At 41.6% G+C, this 16,601-nt stretch overlaps 2 protein-coding genes across 9 annotated transcripts in view; one reads left to right on the forward strand and one right to left on the reverse strand.

Moving 5' to 3' along the window:
* Window positions 1-5,939, reverse strand: part of sik3 (SIK family kinase 3) — a 67,255-nt gene extending 61,316 nt beyond the window's left edge. For 2 of the 4 annotated variants that reach the window (XM_062068029.1, XM_062068027.1), the window contains exon 1: window positions 5,603-5,939. In XM_062068029.1, coding sequence (XP_061924013.1) covers window positions 5,603-5,893 — 291 coding nt within the window. In that variant the 5' untranslated portion in view covers window positions 5,894-5,939. The remainder of the gene's footprint in view (window positions 1-5,602) is intronic. The other 2 variants (XM_062068030.1, XM_062068028.1) reach the window with 1 other exon arrangement.
* Window positions 5,940-14,381: 8,442 nt separating this feature from the next.
* The window catches only part of sidt2 (SID1 transmembrane family, member 2), a 33,790-nt gene continuing 31,570 nt past the window's right edge, over window positions 14,382-16,601 (forward strand). For 2 of the 5 annotated variants that reach the window (XM_062068043.1, XM_062068045.1), the window contains exons 1-2: window positions 14,383-15,139; window positions 15,218-15,339. In XM_062068043.1, coding sequence (XP_061924027.1) covers window positions 14,885-15,139; window positions 15,218-15,339 — 377 coding nt within the window. In that variant the 5' untranslated portion in view covers window positions 14,383-14,884. Of the gene's footprint in view, window positions 15,140-15,217; window positions 15,340-16,601 lie in introns of all 5 variants that reach the window. The other 3 variants (XM_062068042.1, XM_062068046.1, XM_062068044.1) reach the window with 3 other exon arrangements.

Genomic DNA, 16,601 nt, shown 5'->3' on the forward strand with positions numbered 1-16,601 from the left:
TCATTCGCCTTATATTCATGTTTAAAAATATAAGGTTCAGGGTCATCATTTGTCCCAAAGCAGTCTTTGATGCCTCTCATGAAGTCTGTCATGATGAGTAGTAGTTTTGTTGTTGTTGAAGGGAAAAGCGAGGGTTGTGATGGGTCTGTGAAATTAAAATGCTTTGATGCTTAAAGTACCATTATAATGGGAAAACAAGTTGACTGTTCACTGTATCTATTAAATCATATCCAATTGTATTTCCAATTCGCAAAGTATGTGAAAATTCCGTCAAAATGCCACAATTTCAGACAGCCATTTTAAATATTCCGCTCCGAATGTCAATTTTTGTAGATTCGGGGTCGGTTGACATCACGATGGGGAACGCTTTTGCACTCTGACCATATCATCAGATCAGTCATACTGGAAATACGCAAAAATTGGAATGCAACGTGCTGTATATCATTCATAATCACTATTTAAGACAAAACACATGTTTTTCTTGTTTATGAATTTAAAATGTTAAATAAATAAAAAGTCAGCTAGCAATTGAATCAATGGTGGCTCCTCTATTCCATCAACAAAACCCGCCACATTCAATTACAAAAGGGGGAAACCCTGTATTGACCTACAAATTATTGCCAATAAATAATATTATTGCCATTATTTTTGGAGACCAAATTAACAATGATGTAATGATAATACATAATAAAAATGCATATCCTTTCGAATGCAATGAACGTGTATTTCAAAAGTATTAAATGGCAGTAGGTTTTTTGCGATGTATTTAACCGCACTATATGTGGGACGCTCACCATTATGCGCAGTTTTGTTTGCACTCACCTTGTTCACCAAACGCAAGTGAGTGTGAACTGTCAGGTGGTCGTGTTTAAAATAGCACATTCCACAAACTGGCTCCTCTGTGTTGATTGGCACATCTTGTTCCAAAAGTTTAAACTGAAATATTTCCACGTGGACATTTGGTTTTGTGATCATTTTGTCCATATTTGCAAATACTATTACGACATGTGTTGGTCACGAGCTAACTTGTTGCACTGTGTGAGGCCATCGGCCAAGTACCGGTAGTCCCGCCTCGCCGCACAAAGTGTCAAAGACACTTAATGGAAAGACACAAGGATTCATTCGTTTTTCATTCCCCTATGGCACAAACGCGTGCAGCTGCTGAAAGCGATGAAAAGCGTGAGTCGTCTTGAAGCATGCACATCGCGATTTATCGATGCTGGAAAACTTACCGACTTGTTGATAAATTAAAATTATCGAATACCGGCCCTGGCCTAAATATGTATGATAATAGATATAGATTCCATTATACTTGTACTTTAAAATGATCAAAATATTTAAATATTACATGTTATTCTTAATATACCTGTTACTACATCACATACAGTATATACTTGGAGATTGAGGTTTTTTAGGCTATGTCTATACCAGGGGTCGGCAACCCGCGGCTCCAGAGCCGCATGCGGCTCCTTGACCACTCTGATGCGGCTCAGCTACATACATGCCGACCCCCCCGATTTTCCCAGGAGATTTATGGATCTCAGTGCCTCTCATAGATTACTCCCAGGGAATAAATAATCCTATTTACACTCGAGTTACTGAATAAAGGGCATGCCCTAATTGCACTGCAGTAAATGTCCTCTATGGCATTTACATACAGCCTGCCAGTCCAGCCACATGTTGCATGTTGTTATTACTTGCACACACAGGAGACAGCAAAGCATACTTACTCATCAGCCACACAGCTTACACTGACGGTAGCCGTATCAAACAACTTTAACATTGTTACGTTACAAATATGCGCCACACTGTGAACCCACACCAAAAAAGAATGAAAAACACATTTCTGGAGAACATCCCACCGTAACACAACATAAACACAACACAACCATTACCCAGAATCCCATGCAGCCCTAACTCTTCCGGTCTACATTATACACCCCCGCTACCACCAAATCCCCCCACACATCAACCCCCCCCCCCCCTCTCCGTGCGTTGGTTGAGCGGAAGAGTTAGGGCTGCATGGGATTCTGGGTATTGGTACCGTCAGTGTAAGATGTGTGGCTGCTGAGTTAGTACGCCTTGCTGTCACTTACGTGAGCAAGCTGAAACTGCATTCTACGTGTGGTAGAGCAGGTACACTGTTAGGGCAGACTGTAGAGGGCGCCAAATGCAGTGTCATCACGCTCTGATATTCGGGAGTCTCCCGGGAAAAATGAGAAGGTTGGCAAGTATGACGCTATCAAGCGCCATTTTGCCATTCATTCAAAACTCGCGGGCTGCACTAACATCAAATTTCCACATTAAAGTGCGTGCCGGTGCGTGTGTCGGAGACCCCTGGTTAACATAGCACAAAGCATTTAAGCTTTTTATGCGGTGTTTTTCATTTTAAATTGTAAAAATTTTTTTGTGGCTCCCATTACTTTCTTTAATTTGTGAAACTTGCCAAAATGGCTCTTTGAGTGGTAAAGGTTGCCGACCCCTGGTCTATACTAAGCCGGATAACCCCTTAAACGAATAATTATTTAACCTAAGCCCCGTTTCAGCCACACTAAACTATCATTTAAGGTCCCCCTCCTTGGATAATTTTTTACACGGGTAAGTGCGCCATGTATTTCTTGAATCTCCAGAAATATTAAGGCGAGTCATCCAGACATGCACATGTTTCTCCTTCCGTTTGTAGACGCTTGTGGAAATCACACATGAATACTTTAAGAGAAAGCGTTTGCAGCTATTTTGGATACAACACTTCTTAGACGGCAAGAGAACTTTCGAATGTCCACGTCAGTTGTGATTCTACTTACCGAAAAACTTTGTCCATTTGTCGAAGGAGAGACAACGAGAATGCGGGCTCCCGTGATGTGATAAAAAAGGTAGCGTGTGGTTTGTATTACCTGGTCGTCGAGGGAAGACTATGGAAAACGGTGAATGCTTTTGGTCTGGCAAAGCAGACTATAAGTTATTGTCCACAATGTATGTCGCAGACTCAACGTCTAGGTCCAGAGTATATAAAGTCACCAGAAACGAATGGACAATGAAGGTGAAGGCAAAAGAGTGAGGAGTGTCCTAAACAGATATCTAGATCCTGAGATTGATTGTTGTATAAAATGTTCTGTGTCACATTGTGTACTTTTGCGTGTTTATTAAAGATCTGATTAATTTATGATCAGGTATGATTCACTACAATAGGGCCCCACAGCACTGGATTTTAGTTAATTGAAATACCTCAACACTGGATATTGTTCAGATAAGTTACATTTAATTTAAGAACTTGCACACAAAGCAACACTGGCGGTGACTATGACGTGCGCATTTTCCGCACATGCGTATTAGGTTGCGTTGCGCCGGCGGACGGAGGGGGTCTTAAGCGGTGGTATTGCTGTGTGTGTATACGGATAAGGTTAGGTGGGATTTACCCTGGATAACGTTAGTGTAAACAGGGCCTTAGAGCGCTGTATAGGTGGAATCAAGCAACTTCTATTGGCTCCATTGTTAGCTGACTTTTGCTAAAGATTTTTATGAGTTGGAATTAGGGCTGGGCGATATATCGCGGGTTTGTCTCTGTGCGATATAGAAAATGACTATATCGTGATATTCGAGTATACGTTCTCACGCAGTTGCTTTTAGCTGCTGGCATTACACTACAGGCTCTCCTCGCTCTTTCCTGTGTCTCCTTCTCACAGACAGACAAGCGCACCTTCTTACACACGTCACATACTGTCACGACATACGTCACATACGTATACGCCCTCGCGCAGCAAAGAGGTAGCAGCATGGGTAACGTTAGCTGTGATGCTATCGCAGCCGTGCGAGTGGTAATACAAGAGAGAGAAGGTGCGAATCTGGTAACAAATTAAGGAATAATTAATTTCCCCAAAAAACAGCAGGGGGTCCATCGTCTGGCGGTGGTTTGGCTTCAAGTGGGAATATGTCGAACAGACAACCGTAATTTGTCAATTGTGGAGCAAAAGCGTTGCTACAAAAAGTAGCATTACTACTAATATGTAGCCATCCATACATCCACTTTCTTCCGCTTATCCGAGGTCGGGTCGCGGGGGCAGCAGCCTAAGCAGGGAAGCCTAGACTTCCCTATCCCCAGCCACTTCGTCCAGCTCTTCCCGGGGGATCCCGAGGCGTTCCCAGGCCAGCCGGGAGACATAGTCTTCCCAACGTGTCCTGGGTCTTCCCCGTGGCCTCCTACTGGTCGGACCTGCCCTAAACACCTGCCCTAAACACCTCCATAGGGAGGCGTTCGGGTGGCATCCTGACCAGATGCCCGAACCACCTCATCTGGCTCCTCTCCATGTGGAGGAGCACCGGCTTTACTTTGAGCTCCTCCCGGATGGCAGAGCTTCTCACCCTATCTCTAAGGGAGAGCCCCGCCACCCGGCGGAGGAAACTCATTTCGGCCGCTTGTACCCGTGATCTTGTCCTTTCGGTCATAACCCAAAGCTCATGACCATAGGTGAGGATGGGAACGTAGATCGACCGGTAAATTGAGAGCTTTGTAATATGTAGCATAATTTGAAAAGTCACCCGCTAGAGAATGAAGAGTGCTTACTCCGCATGTCAACATCTACGTATGGTGCCACACGCCCACACCATCAAAATGCAGAGGCAAACATTTCCACATCAACACCGTATGAAAAAAATAGTGATTTTTTTAGTTGTGATTTCCTTCTCTGCATGAAAGTTTTAAAGTAGCATATATTAATGCAGTATGAAGAAGAATGTTTTAATGTAGACACATAGAATCATCATACTGCTGTGATTATATGCATCAAGTGTTCATTCAAGGCTAAGGCAAAATATCGAGATATATATCGTGTTTCGCGATATGGTGTTAAAATATTGCGATATTAAAAATAGGCCATATCGCCCAGCCCTAGTTGGAATGCATTAAAAAAAATCAACATGTGCACTTCTCTGACGTAAGGACTGTGAATGATGAATACAATTCCAAAAAAGCGCATAGTAGCTGTTTTTTCAAAAAGCTATAGAAAATACATTTGGATGAAACTTCGAGAAGTTGGATTGGATTGCAGTGTCCTCGCATGACTATTTATGAAACTAAGAAGACAATGTTGTTTTTTTAAAGAAAAAATAACACCCCAGTGGCAAGACATTTCAAGTAAAATAGAAGACGTCAAAAGCTCGTTGAAGACAAAGTTTCGATAGCGTGCAATTTGTCACCCGTCTATGTTTTAGTCCAAACAAACAGCTAATTCGCGGCTAATGCTAAGCTAATTGCTACAGCGGGAGGGCTCTCCTCTTAGATCTCCGCCAGCACCTTCTCTACGTCCTCAGCTGCCTCGCCACATTCCAGTCACGACTCGAACTGCGTTGTGGCAATGTTATGTTCCTAGTGTGTGTAAAAACACGGCCGCGTTGTCGTCGCTATGTGCGTTTATGTGTCAACAGTGTCCCGGGACGCCCGGTACTGAATGCAGCCCGAGCAGCAGCGGTGTCACCAAAGCGAGCTGGCCGTTGTGTCTTGAAGGCCCCAGCCTGGTCCTCCGTGTGTTTTAAAAAACAAAAAAAACCTCTGACAAATACACAATGACAACTAACTGCTGTTTACGTTGACTAGTATTCGCCTTACCTTTGCTTTAGTAATGATGTGTGTGGCCAGTTTAACGACCGCAAAATTCCCCTTGCCGATGGTCCGTTCGATCTCGTAGTGGCCCACTCGGGCAGGAGGGGGCCTGGTGGTCGAAGTCTGGACCGGATTGGCGATGCACCCGGCGGCCGCGCTTGCACGACTGGGGTGGCTCAGCCCGGAGGATGGTTGGACTCGGTTCTGAGGGCCCATGCCGGCGTGGGTCGGTCGGGCAGAGTGCGTTATCCCGGCCGCAGGAGTCCCAGCAGCACCTCCGCTTGACACGGCCGCCATCTTCTCGCCTCTCTGCGGGAACAACAAGCAGCCTTGCGCAGGGCGCGCGCGCGCACACCCCCGCCCTGCGTCATTTTTACGTGCGGCGCTACTTCGCAGCGCCCTCTCTAGGTTGTTACTATGGAAACGATGAGCGTAACACATGACCTCATCTGCAAGAACGTGTTGTGGTCGCCAGGGCGACACGAGAAGTGCGCAATATCGCTCTGGCTGACATCACCCAGTGCCCCTTTGCAGATAAGACGAGTCTTGCACTTGTAACATTTAAACGACACGTCGCAAAATGACCAGATTTTTCTTTTTCTTTTATGTGCATCTTTGATCGATAGACAATTATACCTCAATTATTAAATTATACATTTACACCAGTGTTGGAGGTACCGAACCCCACCAGTTTCATATGCGCATTCACAGAACCCTTCTTTAGTGAAAAATAAAATGTTTTTTTTTTTTTTTCAAATTCAAGACAAAGTTATATGTTTTTGGTAACACTTTAGTATGGGGAACATATTCTAAGTAACAAAGACTTAATTTAGAGTTTTTTGGACACTAGGGGAGCATATTCTGAGTAACAAATACTTAATTTAGAGTTATTTGGTTAGGGTTACGGTTAAGGTTAGAAGGTTAGGGCCAGGCTTAGAGGGTTGGGGTTATAATAAGGCTGTACTTAAAGGCCTACTGAAACCCACTACTACCGACCACGCAGTCTGATAGTTTATATATCAATGATGAAATCTTAACATTGCAACACATGCCAATACGGCCGGGTTAGATTACTAAAGTGCAATTTTAAATTTCGCACGTAATATCCTGCTGAAAACGTCTCGGTATGATGACGTTTACACGTGACGTCACAGATTGTAGCGTTCATTTTGGGACAGCATTGTGGCCAGCTATTAAGTCGTCTGTTTTCATCGCAAAATTCCACAGTATTCTGGACATCTGTGTTGGTGAATCTTTTGCAATTTGTTTAATGAACCATGGAGACAGCAAAGAAGAAAGCTGTAGGTGGGAAGCGGTGTATTAGCGGACGGCTGCAGCAACACAAACACGTAGCCGGTGTTTCATTGTTTACATTCCCGAAAGATGACAGTCAAGCTTTACCATTGGCCTGTGGAGAACTGGGACAACAGAGACTCTTACCAGGAGGACTTTGAGTTGGATACGCAGACGTGGTACCGTGAGTACGCATGAGCTGCGGCTTCCAAACATTTGATTGCTTGCCCGTACGTGCATGCCGCTATGTGCATGTCACGTACGTAACTTTGAGGACTTTGGGGAAATATATGTGCTGTATGAACTTTGGGGAGGTGAACGGTACTTTGGGCTGTGGGATTGAGTGTGTTGTGCGGGTGTTTGAGTTGTATTGGCGGGTTATATGGACGGGAGGGGGGAGGTGTTTGTTATGCAGGATTAATTTGTGGCATATTAAATATAAGCCTGGTTGTGTTGTGGCTAATAGAGTATATATATGTCTTGTGTTTATTTACTGTTTTAGTAATTCCCAGCTGAATATCAGGTCCCACCCGCCTCTCACAGCATCTTCCCTATCTGAATCGCTTCCACTGCCCTCTAGTCCTTCACTCTCACTTTCCTCATCCACAAATCTTTCATCCTCGCTCAAATTAATGGGGAAATCGCCGCTTTCTCGGTCCGAATCGCTCTCGCTGCTGGTGGCCATGATTGTAAACAATGTGCAGATGTGAGGAGCTCCACAACCTGTGACGTCACGCGCATATCGTCTGCTACTTCCGGTACAGGCAAGGCTTTTTTATCAGCGACCAAAAGTTGCGGACTTTATCGTCGATGTTCTCTACTAAATCCTTTCAGCAAAAATATGGCAATATCGTGAAATGATCAAGTATGACACATAGAATGGACCTGCTATCGCCGTTTAAATAAGAAAATTGCATTTCAGTAGGCCTTTAATAATGACTAGATAAGAGCCAATATGTTACTAATTTGCATGTTAATAAGCAACTAATTAACTAAAGTGTTACCATGTTTTATTACTGGTGCACAAAATGAACCGTGCATGAACATCACCTTGTTCAAAGAACAAAACCAACACAGTGCATAAACTGACAACAAATTACACACCTGCAAATCAGTCTGACTTCTGCTGTTGCCGTATCCGTAATACGCCGATTGGGAGAAGTTTTTATTTACACGATGAGTCGGGTGTGTCATGACTCCGCCCGCAGCTATTTTATTAACGGCCCTTGGAACATTATAAAAATTACACTAAAAAAAACATTAAAAAGTGGAATAAAAGAGCAAATGTAACGACAACAAATGTCAATATTGACTCTAATAACAAATGCTTTGTTTTTGTTTTTTGCTGTCATCGCTCATAACCTAATAATGAATCGAACATTGTTATGAATTATTGACCTATTCAAGGCTCTAATTGAGTCACATCAAAAATTCCACTTTGAAATATTTTTTGGGGAAGATATTCTGTGGGTTTTTGACAAAAAGTTCAAGTTTTTAGGAAAAATAAAATAGGTAAGATTGTTGTCCTGATTACTGAAATGTTTTGATGGTGGAATGGTTGGAATTGGTTGGAAAATGTGACATGGCATTCATACAATAATAAAGAATAGATGAAAAATGGTGTAGAATCTTATGTCCACACAATGAATGTATGTGTTGTTGGTATAGAACAAAGGCATTCACACAATAATAATAAATAGATGCATTTTGGTGTAGAATTGCATAACTATGAACTCTGTGAAGCATTCACACAATTATTGACCTATTAAAGGCTACAATTACATCACATCAAATATTCCACTTGAACATTTTTTGGGCGAAGAAATATTGAATACTTTGTGTTTTTACCATGAAAAGCAAGTTTTTGACAAAAATGTATGAAATATTAAAAAAATACTTTATATCGACAGATAGAGCTAAAGTTAATATAGATTATTAAACGTTGAATTTAAAAATATATATACATATAAGTTATTTTTTATAATTTTGGGACCACACATTAGGGTAGCCCTGAAGGTTAAACAAATCTATATATAGTATTGGTTTTGAACATGATTTTTGATTTTTCAGTGTGTAGCCCTTTGCAGAAAAAAATTGGACACCACTGGTATAATGTATTGCGCCTCGACAATAATGTTGTGAACAGCACTACTATGTGGTAAAAGAAGGTATTGCATCTTGGCAATTAAAACATATTCTCATAGGAAGAGTAAATAATAAAGGAGTAACAACAGATACACAAAGATAGAAGGCATGCTAATAAGGAATTTAATAACTAAAAATGACATTTAAAATATACATTAAACATTTATTAAGAAAAAAAATAGGAATAGTTTGAGTCTGTACATAAGCAGTAAATACTAGACTAGACTAGACTTCCTTTTTATTGTCATTCAAATTTGAACTTTACAGCACAGATAAGAACGAAATTTCCTTACATAAACTCATGGTAGTGCAGGATAAAAAAGCAATAGGGTGCATGTATAAATAAATAAATATATATAAATAATATATAAATATATATAAATAATATATAAATATATATATATATATAAACTAAATAAATATATATAAATATATATAAATAAATAAATAAATAGATTACTGTACAGATAAATATATTGCACTTTTCCACATGCGTCCACGTTTATGGATGTATGTTATATTGTCTTTTTTATTCCAGCGAGTTAATCAATTTTGGGGGGAGTTGAGGGGATAATTTAATTATGATGCGTTCAAGAGTCTTACGGCTTGAGGGAAGAAGCTGTTACAGAACCTGGAGATTCTGCTTCGGAGGCTGCGGAACCTCTTTCTAGAGTCCAGCAGTGAAAACAGTCCTTGGTGGGGGTGGGAGGAGTCTTTGCAGATTTTCTGAGCCCTGGTCAGGCAGCGGCTTTTTGCGATCTCCTGGATAGGAGAAAGAGGAGTCCTGATGATCTTTTCCACCGTCCTCACCACTCTCTGGAGAGACTTTCAGTCTGAGGCATTGCAGGCTCCAGTCCAGACAGAGATGCTGTTGGTCAGCAGGCTCTCTATAGTGCCTCTGTAGAATGTGGTGAGAATGGGGGGAGGGAGCTGTGCTCTTTTCATCCGACGCAAAAAGTGCATGCACTGCTGAGCTCTTTTTACAAAAGCTCCGGTGTGTAGGGACCAGGTTATATTGTCAGTTATCTGCACCCCCAGGAACTTGGTGCTGCTTACTATCTCCACCGCTGTGCCGTTGATGTAGAGTGGAGCGTGGCTGGACTGGTGCTTCCTGACGTCAACGATGATCTCCTTGGTCTTGTTGACATTCAGGACCAGGTTGTTGGTTCTGCACCAGTCAACCAGATGTTTCACCTCCTCCCTGTAGTCCATGTCATTGTTGTCACTATGACAAACTATATAAAATATATGATGTTTTTATCATATTTCATCTTATTCATGAGTATTTATGGGTCATTAGTTTGCTTTTAGCATTTTTAGGTTGTTTTGTTGGTAAATAATGTTTTGTATAAATATTGTATGTGTGCATTTGGTAATGTTTGTTTTGGCTTTTGGACCACTTTTAAGTTTTTCCAAGCTACATTTATGAAAAACATTATACAAACTAAACTAAAAATATATGATTAAATGCCTGACAGTGTCAATCAAATCTATTTATACAGTATATATATACTAAAAAACAATCCATCCATCCATCCATCTTCCTCCGCTTATCCGAGGTCGGGTCGCGGGGGCAGCAGCCTAAGCAGGGAAGCCCAGACTTCCCTCTCCCCAGCCACTTCGTCCAGCTCTTCCCGGGGGATCCCGAGGCGTTCCCAGGCCAGCCGGGGGACATAGTCTTCCCAACGTGTCCCGGGTCTTCCCCGTGGCCTCCTACCGGTCGGACGTGCCCTAAACACCTCCCTAGGGAGGCGTTCGGGTGGCATCCTGACCAGATGCCCGAACCACCTCATCTGGCTCCTCTCGATGTGGAGGAGCAGCGGCTTTACTTTGAGCTCCCCCCGGATGACAGAGCTTCTCACCCTATCTCTAAGGGAGAGCCCCGCCACCCGGCGGAGGAAACTCATTTCGGCCGCTTGTACCCATGATCTTGTCCTTTCGGTCATGACCCAAAGCTCATGACCATAGGTGAGGATGGGAACGTAGATCGACCGGTAAATTGAGAGCTTTGCCTTATACGGCTCAGCTCCTTCTTCACCACAACGGATCGATACAGCGTCCGCATTACTGAAGACGCCGCACCAATCCGCCTGTCGATCTCACGATCCACTCTTCCCTCACTCGTGAACAAGACTCCGAGGTACTTGAACTCCTCCATTTGGGGCAAGATCTCCTCTCCAACCCGGAGATGGCACTCCACCCTTTTCCGGGGGTCGAGAACCATGGACTCGGACTTGGAGGTGCTGATTCTCATCCCAGTCGCTTCACACTCAGCTGCGAACCGATCCAGTGAGCGCTGAAGATCCTGGCCAGATGAAGCCATCAGGACCACATCATCTGCAAAAAGCTCAGAGCCTGCAGCCACCAAACCGGATCCCCTCAACGCCTTCACTGCGCCTATAAATTCTGTCCATAAAAGTTATGAACAGAATCAGTGACAAAGGGAGTCCAACCCTCACTGGAAACGTGTCCGACTTACTGCCGGCAATGCGGACCAAGCTCTGACACTGATCTTACAGGGAGCGGACCGCCACAATCAGACAGTCCGATACCCCATACTCTCTGAGCACTCCCCACAGGACTTCCCGAGGGACACGGTCGAATGCCTTCTCCAAGTCCACAAAGCACATGTAGACTGGTTGGGCAAACTCCCATGTACCCTCAAGGACCCTGCCGAGAGTATAGAGCTGGTCCACAGTTCCACGACCAGGACGAAAACCACACTGTTCCTCCTGAATCCGAGGTTCGACTATCCGGCGTAGCCTCCTCTCCAGTACACCTGAATAGACCTTACCGGGAAGGCTGAGGAGTGTGATCCCCCGATAGTTAGAACACACCCTCCGGTTCCCCTTTTTGAAGAGAGGAACCACCACCCCGGTTTGCCAATCCAAACAATATTATAAACTATATTTGATTTGTTGCCATGATTTTTCTTAATAATAAAAATATTATTGAATGATTTTGAAATTATGTCTTAATTTGTTGAGCATGATTGGATTCAAAATAAAACACAGTACTAATAATTCAGGGCAAAAATGTTGCTATTATTAATAAACATCCCCGAGAGGGACAAGCGGTAGAAAATGGATGGATGGATGGATGGATGGAATATTTCAATGTAAATGACTATTTGCTACTGCAGTTCCATTTTTACAAAGAAGAATAAAAAACAAAAATATATTTTAGGCCAAAATGATTGTTCTCAATATAAATACACAATATTCAAATGCAATGATCCTTAGCTACAACAACTCCATGTTCACAAATAATCATAAAATACAAAAAACGTAAAGTAAAAAAAGAAAATTTGTTAAAAGGATTTTTCGAAACACAATAAAGAGTATTGAATGGTTTTGAGATTCTGCCTTAATTTTTTTTAGCATGATTAGATTCGGAATAAATCATAGGACAAATATCTAAGGGCAAAACATTTTTTATTTATACAATTAAATGTTTTCATTTGCTGCAGCAACCCATTTTTTTTTTTTTTTACAGTACAACACAAAGAAGAATGAAATACAAAAAAATTTAAATTAAAAATAGAGAAAAAAACAGTGTACAATGAAAACTAATGCGATTTATGCAAGCATACATTTAACAACAAACGTGTATATATATATACTGTATATATATACTGTATATATATATATAACATTTACATGGGAACCATGAAGTAGTATGTATACACACACACACACACACACACATTTTTATAAATGTATATATACATATAAATATATATATATATATATATATATATATATATATATATATATATATATATATATATATATATATATATATATATATATATATATATATATAAACTAATGCCATTTATGCAAACATACATTTAACAACAAACGTATATATATATGTATATATATATATATATATATATATATATATATATATATATATATATATATATATATATATATATATATATATATATATGTCTTAATTAGATTATCCAAAAAAATAGTGCTCGATACCGTGGTAGAGCGTAATATGTATGTGTGGGAAAAATCACAAGACAATTTCATCTCTACGGGCCTGTTTCCCTCAATCTCCTGATGATTGAGGGAAACCCCTCATGAAACAGGCCCGTAGAGATGAAATTGTCTTGTGATTTTTCCCACACATACATATACATATATATATATATATATATATACACATATATATATATATATATATATATATATATATATATATATACATATATATATATATATATATATATATATATATATATATATATATATATATATATATATATATATATATATATATATATATATATATATTACTGTTCAAAAGTTTGGGGTCACCCAAACAATTTTGTGGAATAGCCTTCATTTCTAAGAACAAGAATAGACTGTCGAGTTTCAGATGAAAGTTCTCTTTTTCTGGCCATTTTGAGCGTTTAATTGACCCCACAAATGTGATGCTCCAGAAACTCAATCTGCTCAAAGGAAGGTTAGTTTTGTAGCTTCTGTAATTAGCTAAACTGTTTTCAGATGTGTGAACATGATTGCACAAGGGTTTTCTAATCATCAATTAGCCTTCTGAGCAAATGAGCAAACACATTGTACCATTAGAACACTGGAGTGATAGTTGCTGGAAATGGGCCTCTATACACCTATGTAGATATTGCACCAAAAACCAGACATTTGCAGCTAGAATAGTCATCTACCACATTAGCAATGTATAGAGTGTATTTCTTTAAAGTTAAGACTAGTTTAAAGTTATCTTCATTGAAAAGTACAGTGCTTTTCCTTCAAAAATAAGGACATTTCAACGTGACCCCAAACTTTTGAACGGTAGTGTATATATATATAGTCGAGGTTTTTGTGTTAGTGCTCAATACCGGGGTAGAGCGGAATACACGTTAGATCAGGAAAAAACACAGAGGCTAATTCATCCCTACAAGCCTGTTTCGCAGGTTTCCCTGCTCTTCAAGGGATTTTTTTTCCCCTCTGTGTTTTTTCCTGATATAACGTATATATATATATATATATATATATATATATATATATATATATATATATATATATATATATATATATATATATATATATATATATATATATATATATATATATATATGTGTGTGTGTGTGTGTGTGTGTGTGTGTGTGTGTGTGTGTGCTCCAGCACCCCCGCAACACCGAGAGGGACAAGCTGTAGAAATGGGTGGATGGATGAATGCAGCTGAGATAGGCTTCAGCACCCCCCGTTACCCCAAAAGGGACAAGCGGTAGATTATGGATGGATGGGTGGATGGATATGTGCATGTGTGCGCGTGTGTGTATGTGGAAAAAACTAGACGGAAATGGACCGAGTATTATCAACCTTGCCACACCAGAGGGCGCTGTTGACACATGTATTTCTCCCAGATGGAAAGCAGAGAATGGCTTGAAGATCACGCACTATTTCAACTATCACACGCACCGTCGCGACGCCACGCCAGATTGTGACACCCGGACACATCACGTGGTCCTAACAGCTGCGCTGCTTTTCCTCCACAGACGTCGTCGGACTTCCACCTCAAAACATGGACCTGCTAGCTGGCTAACAATGCTAGCCGTAGCACAACAACAACATGGTGGTCCCTCGTCAGGCTGGCTTACTTTCACAGGAAAGGAAACGCGGTTTTGATAACACGTTGTTGTGTCGGAACTTGTGACTTTAAAGTGGACCGACTGGAGCGTGTTTGGGACAACTGTGGAGCCATATTGCTGGCAGGTATTGTCATGACTGGACCTGACACGGTTTGACCCGTTTACTGCTACTGTGGAGTCATTTCAATGCTTTTATACAACTGAAGGGACTTCTAGAAGACAAAATGCTGTTTAGTAGTCTTTGGAAATCTCGCTATAAAACCCATTTTGGAGCTGCTGACTGCTGGTGGCGACCAGGGCTGGTCGTCCTGTTGTGCTGGTCATGCGTGACCCAGTTGACTTGTGGCAACGGGACATTTGAGGAGAGTAAACATATCGTCATCCAGAGAGACGGCGAGTTTGACATGACCTACAACGACACGGTTACCAGCGAAAACCAGACCATCTACGCGTTCAATCACACCGTCTCAAGGAACAAGGTATACACCACTGTCAGCCAGAACAATGTGTGCCACCAATGTGTCAAGTCATTGTTGTTTTGGGTGTTTGGTCTCTAGACGGAGGGAGTGCGAGTGTCCGTGGACGTGCTGTCTCAAAACCTGAAGAGTCCCATCCTGTTTGTGGTGCGACAGAAGCAAGCGGTGCTCTCATTTCAAGTACCTCTCATTCTTAGAGGCCTGTGAGTGTTGTTGCTCCGATCTATGGGGTGCACTGGTTGGGAATCAGTGCCGTAGAACAAGGGTCCTCAACCTTATTTGCACCGCGGACCGATTTAAAGGCCTACTGAAATTAGATTTTCTTATTTAAACGGGGATAGCAGATCCATTCTATGTGTCATACTTGATCATTTCGCGATATTGCCATATTTTTGCTGAAAGGACTTAGTAGAGAACATCGACGAAAAAGTTCGCAACTTTTGGTCGCTGATAAAAAAAAAAGCCTTGCCTGTACCGGAAGTAGCGTGACGTCACAGGTTGAAGAGCGCCTCACACCTGCACATTGTTTACACCAGCAGCGAGAGCGATTAGGACCGAGAAAGCGACGATTACCCCATTAATTTGAGCGAGGATGAAAGATTCGTGGATGAGGAAAGTGAGAGTGAAGGATTAGAGTGCCGTGCAGGACGCCAAGGTGTATCTTTTTTCGCTCTGACCGTAACTTAGGTACAAGGGCTCATTGGATTCCACACTTTCTCCTTTTTCTATTGTGGATCATGGATTTGTATTTCAAACCACCTCGAATACTATATCCTCTTGAAAATGAGAGTCGAGAACGCAAAATGGACATTCAATCAATCAATCAATCAATGTTTATTTATATAGCCCTAAATCACAAGTGTCTCAAAGGGCTGTACAAGCCACAACGACATCCTCGGTACAGAGCCCACATACGGGCAAGGAAAACTCACCCCAGTGGGACGTCAATGTGAATGACTATGAGAAACCTTGGAGAGGACCGCATATGTGGGTAACCCCCACCCTCTAGGGGAGACCGAAAGCAATGGATGTCGAGTGGGTCTGACATAATATTGTGAAAGTCCAACACATCAGCGAAAGTCCAGTCCATAGTGGGGCCAGCAGGAACCATCCCGAAACATTCACAGTGACTTTTATCTCCACGACAATACATCGGTGAAGCACTTTAGCTTCGGAGCTAAAGTGATAGCATCGAGCTTAACTGCGGATAGAAACAGAAGAAATAAGCCCCTGACTGGAAGGATAGACAGAAGATCAACAATACTATTATTACTTCTACTATCAGGAGACACCGAACCAAACCCTGGACCTGTAACCACACAGTTAATGCTGTCCAGCCTGGCGAAGCCTAGCAATGCTGTTGCTAACGACACCATTGAAGCTAACTTAGCTACGGGACCTCGACGGAGCTATGCTAAAAACATTAGCTCTCCACCTACGCCAGCCCTCATCTGCTCATCACCAT

Source organism: Entelurus aequoreus, linkage group LG13 (assembly GCF_033978785.1).
Source record: "Entelurus aequoreus isolate RoL-2023_Sb linkage group LG13, RoL_Eaeq_v1.1, whole genome shotgun sequence".
Classification (NCBI taxonomy): domain Eukaryota; kingdom Metazoa; phylum Chordata; class Actinopteri; order Syngnathiformes; family Syngnathidae; genus Entelurus; species Entelurus aequoreus.